General features: G+C 54.7%; 1 protein-coding gene across 1 annotated transcript in view; it reads left to right on the top strand.

Moving 5' to 3' along the window:
• Gprk1 (G protein-coupled receptor kinase 1) overlaps positions 1-7,500 on the top strand; it is a gene marked incomplete in the record, with an annotated part of 306,144 nt that overhangs the window by 263,540 nt on the left and 35,104 nt on the right. Inside the window, 1 exon segment of the mRNA XM_070136448.1 lies at positions 4,592-4,653. Coding sequence (XP_069992549.1) covers positions 4,592-4,653 — 62 coding nt within the window.

Here is a 7,500-nt window from a genome sequence, read left to right as displayed (position 1 = left end):
TCCGCGCTAATGGCCGCCGTGATCTCATTATTGACTCCGAGTCGATTTATGGACTGACCTGGAGTTTCATAACGCCCCTCCCTGTCTCCCTTCCCTCCCTTTCTCCCTCCGTGTCTCCCTTCCTTCCTTCCCTCCCTGTCTCCCTTCCTTCCCCCCGTGCTTCCCTCCCTGTTTCCCTTCCTTCCCTTTCTCCCTCCGTGTCTCCTTCCTTCCTTCCCTCCGTGCTTCCCTCCCTGTCTCCCTTCCTTCCCTCCGTGCTTCCCTCCCTGTCTCCCTTCCTTCTTTCCCTCCGTGCTTCCCTCCCTGTCTCCCTTCCTTCCCCCGTGCTTCCCCTCCCTGTCTCCCTTCCTTCCCCCCGTGCTTCCTTCCCTGTCTCCCTTCCCTCCCTCCGTGCTTCCCTCCTGTCTCCCTTCCCTCCCTTTCTCCCTTCGTGTCTCCTTCCTTCCTTCCCTTCCCTCCATGCTTCCCTCCCTGTCTCCCTTCCTTCCCTCCGTGCTTCCCTCCCTGTCTCCCTTCCTTCCCTCCCTTTCTCCCTCCGTGTCTCCTTCCTTCCTTCCTTCCCTCCCTGTCTCCCTTCCTTCCCTCCGTGCTTCCCTCCTTGTCTCCCTTCCTTTCCTCCGTGCTTCCTCCCTGTCTCCCTTCCCTCCCTTTCTCCCTCCGTGTCTCCTTCCTTCCTTCCCTCCGTGCTTCCCTCCCTGTCTCCCTTCCTTCCCCCCGTGCTTCCCTCCCTGTCTCCCTTCCCTCCTTTTCTCCCTCCGTGTCTCCCTTCCTTCCTTCCCTCCGTGCTTCCCTCCCTGTCTCCCTTCCTCCCCCCCGTGCTTCCCTCCCTGTCTCCCTTCCTTCTTTCCCTCCCTGTCTCCCTTCCTCCTTTCCCTCCCTGTCTCCTTCCTTCTTTCCCTCCGTGCTTCCCTCCCTGTCTCCCTTCCTTCCCTCCTTTTCTCCTCCCTGTCTCCTTCCGTGCTTCCCTCCTTTCTTACCTTTCCTCCGTGCTTCCTTCCCTTCTTTACGTGCCTCCCTCCCTTCCTGTCCTGCTTCACTTCCTCCTTTTATTTCCTCTTTTCATTCCTTTTCTCCCTCCCTCCTTCCTTTCCTCCCTCTCTCCCTCCTTCCTTTCCTCCCTCCATCTCTCCTTCCTTCCTTTCCTCCCTCCTCCTTCGCTCCTTCTTTTCCTTCCTCCCTCCCTCCCTCCTTCCTTTCTTCCTTCGCTCCCTCTATTCATTCCTCCCTCCCTTCTTCCTTTCCTCCTTCGCTCCTTCCTTTCCTCCCTCCCTCCTTCTTTTCCTTCCTCCCTACCTCCTTCCTTTCCTCCCTCCCTCCTTCGCTCCTTCCTTCCTTCCTTCCGTGTAATCTATCCTCTTCCTTCCTCTCTCATCTCTTTCTGCAATCCCCCTACTCCCCATCGCCCTCGCTCATTCCCTTCTTCCATTTTTTAGCTTCTAATGTCAATTTTTCGACCTCTTCTCTCTTCGCTTTTCCCTTCTTCGGTCCACCCTTCTCCCTTCTCTTCTTTCGCTCTCCATCCCCTCTACCCCTTTTTTTCTCTTCCCTTTCCACCATCCTTTCTCTCCTTCCCTTTTCCTCTCGACCTCTCCTCAATTCCCTCTCATTCATTCCATCCCACTACTTTCCCTCCTTCTCCTCACTTTTCTTCCTTCCCTTTTTCATTTCTTCCTCCTTTTCTTTTCCTCTCCTTCTCCTTCCTTCACCCGTCCCTCGTCTGCCCCTCCTTCTCCTCCCCTCTTTTCCTTCTTCCACCCCCTCCTTCCCCCTCTTCTTTTCCTCTCCTCCACCTTCTCTCTTCCCCCCTCCTGCCTCCCTCCCCACTTCTCCTTCCCTTCCCTTCCTCATCTGTCCCCTCTCTCTCCCCTCCTCCTTCCCTCTTCCTCCCCTCCCCTTCCTCTCTTCCCTCCCTCCTGCCCTCTCCCCTCCACTCCTCCCTCCTTCCCTCCCCTTCCCTCCTGTCCCCTCCTCCTTCCCTCCCCTTCCCTCCTGTCCCCTCCTCCTTCCCTCCCCTTCCCTCCTGTCCCCTCCCCTTCCGTCTTCTCCCGCCCTTCCCGTCCCCTCGCCCCCTTCCCCTCCCCCTCCCCCTCCCCACATTGATCCCGTGCATACCTGCGTTGACCGGGCGGCGTGGCTAGGCGGTGATCCGACGGGCGCCGCTGCCCTGCTTGGCCACGGGCGCGCGGGCGGGAGGGCGCTGCGGTCGATCCTGGTTCCGACGACGAGCCACGACGAGAGAAGAAGAAGAAAAAGAATAAAGAGAAATAGTAATAAAGATAGGAAAGTGGGTGGAGGTGGTTTGCGGGGGATGTTGAACGGCGAAAGGGAAGATAAGAGCTCATTTCCCTCCTTATGGAAGCGCGGGATCATCCTTATTGCGGTGCGTCGCCGGCGTTTGCTCTCGGGTGATGAGGGCAGCCGGGAAGGAGGCAGGCCGGCAGCGACTCTGCTGGACGATGGCGGCAGCTCTCTTGAGGATAATGATGTAGGGATATCAATAACACCAATAATAGGTTTAACGACACTGTTGTTTGCCGTTGTTATCGGTAAAGATATAAATGACTCGCGGTGTAGCTGGTTCAGGGCAGCTTGACATCTCACTTGCCCATTTTTACTTGCTGTAAAAGCCCCATCTGCGCCCCACGGAGACGCAGCCGTGTCCGTAAACGAAGCCGCGGACGCTAGAAACCAAGACTTAACAATGGCCGAGTAAACAGCTGTGTGCCCGTCTCCTCGCACTCGGGCGCTGGGGGGGGGGGGGCGTCGATAGAGAAGGACAAGCAGCGGCTTTGTTCCTTTTGTGCGGCTGTTCATGGCGCGGGAGCTAAGGCCCGGGAACACGTCCGCTAGGCCTAATTACTGGCCGTCTCCGGGACAGGCGAGAGAGAGAGAGAAAGAGCCAGCCATATTTGCCTGATGTTGGCAGTCCCCGACCTTGTAAGTGGGGTGGCCTTTGGGAAGAGTGTGGAGAGGGCAGCAGACACGGGTTTGGGTGAAGATGGAGGCTTGCTCGGGAGGGGGGGGCGGCGATGAGGTGAGGAGGTGTGGGAGCACGCGGCATCGTGGCATGGCGAAGGTGAATTTTTTTCTCTTCTCCGCTCTAGTTTGGGGCACGGGCTTCGTCCAAGGGAGAGACGGCGAGGAGGAACAAGTAAAATTATTTTGCTCTTACGCGAAGCCGGGTCGTGGCGCCGCTCCGAGGTCTCAGGACGGGGGCATCCAGCCACGCCATCGTGGGGCAGTCACGAGCAGCGGGCAGCAGAGAAGGAGGGGGGGAGTAGGAAGGAAGCAGGAGGGAAGGTATAGGGAGAATGGAACGGAAGGAGGCAGGCGAAACGAGCGAGGAGCGAGGCAGGAGAACGTAGTGAGCGAGCGAGAGCGAGCAGGCGAGAGCGAGAGCGAGAGCAGGCGAGAGCAGGCAGAGGCGAGAAGCAAGGCGGGCGAAACGAGCGAGTGCGAGAGCGAGCGAGCAGGCGGTGCAGGCAGGAGAGCGAGCGAGAGGAAGCGTGGCAAGCGAAGCGACCGTGAGCGTGAAGCAAAACGGAAGCTGAGCGAAACGAGCAGGGCGCACGAGCGAGGCAGGAGCGACGGCGGAGACGAGAGAGAGTGAGTGAGTGAAAGAGTGAGTGAGTGGTCAGAGTGGTGAGAAAAAGGAGAAGGAAGGCGACAGTGCCTAGATCTGGTTCAAACTTGTTTTGGTTTCATTCACCATTACCTCATATTCTTCTTAAGTTGTATGATGTTAAAGGAAAGAAAACAGGTTTCACTTTTATCACATTTTGAAGAAACTAAACTTTTACTCAGGAAATAAAGAGTTTAGACATTGTTCTTGAGAGTAAATGAATAAGATCAAATCATTGCTCCTTTAATAAGAAACTGGAATTGAATCATTGTTTCTTTTGGAATGGATAGAAAACTAATATTGTTACTACATTAATAATGGAACATGGTATTGTCTGTCCTTTAATGAAGAGCCTCGCAACGGTAAGTCATCAGTAGTGAATTGTTTATTATTACTATTATTGATTGATATACTCATTCATTCACATGTTTATGAATTTACCATTGATTACTTTTCCCAAGGAACTCTCACTTTTAGAGAGTGCCTCGTTTCCCCTCACAAGCGGTATCATTATCCGGACTTTTACCCTTTGAGAGCCACTGATAGAGAGGTTAGAGATAGACAGATAAAAGAGGGGACAGAAGGGAATGAAGGGCAGAAAAAGGGGTACCATTGCAGGCCCTTGGGACAGGTAGGTTAGTAGGTAGTCAAACCGGCTGACAGTCAACGAACTGCCTGACGTCGCTGGCTGGCACGCTGGCAGGGGGTAGGGGGAAGGGGTTGGGGTGGGGTGGGGTGGGGTGGCTTACGGGCCGAGCGCCTAAGGATGAGTTATGGGCGTGCTTGGGCGTCCTCGAGCGCCGTGCTTACGAGGGAGATCCGCTGTATCTGGGGCCACGTCGCGGAGGAGAAGGAAGTGTGGTTTATCGTGTTCATATTTATGCATCTCTTTTACTCTGTAAGAAATAAGACCAACCGCCTTTTCTTTGATACTAACCGTGTTTTTTTTCTCTCTCTCTTCCCTCACAGCCCTACATAGAAGAAATATTTACGCATTTACGCGGGGATCTTTTTGACAAATTCGTTGAAAGGTGAGTAGTCTGAGTGCATTGTGCCGGGGCTGGACGTCCCGGCTCGTGTTACGCTCGCTATTGATTTCCTGTAATATCCAGACCTGTTATTTGTTTCCCTTAAAGGTTTAGGATAAAGTGGGTTAGTTATATCAACTCCAGGCAGTGGAGCTGTGTACACCCGGGGGGACGGACGCATACACGCTCACGCACACACGCTCACGCGCACATACGCGCACACCTATCCTGTAGCACACGGACAGTCGCACACATGACCACTCGTACGCAACAATCTCTCTCTCTCTCTCTCTCTCTCTCTCTCTCTCTCTCTCTCTCTCTCTCTCTCTCTCTCTCTCTCTCTCTCTCTCTCTCTCTCTCTCTCTCTCTTTCTCTCTCCCTCTCCCTCTCCCTCTCCCCCTCTCTCCCTCTCTCCCTCTTTCCCTCTCTCCCTCTTTCCCTCTCTCCCTCTTTCCCTCTCTCCCTCTTTCCCTCTTTCCCTCTTTCCCTCTTTCCCTCTTTCCCACTCCCTCTCCCTCTCTCAATCCTTTTACCCTTTATGTATTTATTTAGTTTTACATCAAAACGGGACTTCTACTCACTTCGCAGTAGCATAGTCTGTTATGGAAGTTTTAGATTTTTTCCGACGTTTTCCTCCGGCGCTGCGCTCGGCGGCGGTTGAGCCTCGGCAGCTTGGGCTCTCTGCAGGACTTCCGGTATTGGAGTATGTGTGTGCATGTGAACGGATATACGTACATGCAAGCTTACATACATACATATATACATACATATATACATACATATATACATACATATATACATATATATTCATGCATACATACTTACATACATACATATACATGCATACACATACATAAATACATATATATACATAAATACATATATATACATAAATACATACATACATGTATATACACATACACATACACACATGCATACATACCCACGTACATATACATATATGCATACCCACATACATACATACATACCCACATAGTTATGCATGTATGTATACCCACTTAGAAACATGCATGCATATATACACACATACCCACATGCATACATACATACATATACACATTCATATATATACACATATATTCATGCATAAATACGTACATACACATACATAAATACATATACAGATACATACACATACACATACACATACATACATACCCACAAAATTATACATGTATGTATAGCCACATACAAACATATACATACCCACATGCATACATACATACAAGCATACATACATATATACCCACATACATACATACCCACACACATATATATATATGAATACCCTCATACATATTCATGGATGTACAACGGTAGAGAAACAAGAGAAGAAGAGAGAAGAGAGAGGAGACAGATGAGAGACGAAGAGGAGAGTAAAGAGGGAAGAGTGGAAGGAGAGGGGACCGGGGGAGAGGGCTCTTCCCCACCCCTTAGCCCCCCTCCCCCCGAACCACACCCCCGCCTCCCCCCCCCCCCCCCCTCGAACCACACCCTTGCCTCCACCACCCCCTCGAACCACACCCTCGCCTCCCCCCCCAGCCCCCTCCCCCCCGTGTACATTGAGTTGGGGTCCTTCCCTTCCTCGGGCGCAGAGGGTCGGCTTCAGCGCCCTCCGAGGAAGGGCGACGCGGCTCCCGCTGGCGAAGCAGAAGGCGGCCCGAGGAAGAGGTCCGAGGAGGGGGGGGGGTCCTCTGACGCAGTCCCCTGGCGCGGGTATCGCCGCTCGCATCGCCAGGAGGACGAGGGATGATTTATGGGGGCGGAAGGAGCATTATCAGGTGGAGGGGGGCGAGGGGGGAGAGGGGAAGGAAAAGGTCGAGGAAGGGAGAGAGAGAGGAGAAGGAGGGAGCAGAGGCGAGGAAAGGGGGAGGGAGGGGGAAGGAGGGCGAGGAAGGGAGAGGAGAGGAGAGGAGGGGCGAGGAAGGGAGAGGAGAGAGGGGAGGCGAGGAGGGAGGGGGAGAGGGGCGAGGACCCCTTTCGCCCGAGGGGAGGGGGGGAGAGGGAGAGGCGGCGCCTGCCCTCGCACTTGGCAGGTTGAGGGGAGCGGGGCGGAGGAGAAAGAGGCGCTGGAGGCGGCGTCGGAGGTGGGAGGCTGAGGGGAAAAGAGGGATCCTGCGCCATATTTTATGAGCCTCACAAAGGGCTCTTTTTCGCGTCTTGTGTTTGGTTCTTTTGTGGCGCCGCACTCGTCAGAAAGGGCGCGGGCGGGCGGGCACTGGGCGTCCACGGGGCTGCCGCAGCGCTCGAGGAGTGAGCGGGAGCGCGCGCGCACCTGCTTTCATGTTTTTCGGAATGGGGAGTGAATATTACATGAACGGCTTATTATCCCTTAGATAGATTCCCCAGCGCCTGCCCCGGGGCTTCCACGTTTCGGTTCCAGAGGGACTGAAACTAAACGTCATCGACATGGCCTTCTCAGGTAGTCCTTTCGCTAGCGAATCCCCCCCCCCCCCTCCCCGGGTCGGCTGTCGGGAACGACCCTCGATGGGGGGAGGGGGGGGGGAGAGCCATTAGAAAGAATCCCATGGCGAGGGCGCGGGCGGGTGGGCGGGGAGCGACGTCAAGCGCAAGAACCGCGCGACGGCGGCCAAACGGGCGGGCGAGGAAATGGCTGCTTTATGGAGGCGAATTTGCAGTCTGGAGGCAGTTACGATAGGCCGTTTAGGGGCGGCTCCCATGACCGCCCATAGTGCACGGGTCGCCGCCAGCCAGGCGGGGAGCTGTGCTGCACCTCCCACGCCCACGCTCACGCCCATAGCGCCAGCTTGCATCCTCCCAGCACTCGTTCGGAAAGTGTCCGCCAATTGCAGTGTCGCCTTTCTGTCT

The sequence above is a fragment of the Penaeus vannamei genome, chromosome 22 (genome assembly GCF_042767895.1).
Source record: "Penaeus vannamei isolate JL-2024 chromosome 22, ASM4276789v1, whole genome shotgun sequence".
Classification (NCBI taxonomy): domain Eukaryota; kingdom Metazoa; phylum Arthropoda; class Malacostraca; order Decapoda; family Penaeidae; genus Penaeus; species Penaeus vannamei.
The sequence above is the reverse complement of the archived record's forward strand: the minus strand, read 5'-3'. Positions and strand labels throughout refer to the sequence as shown.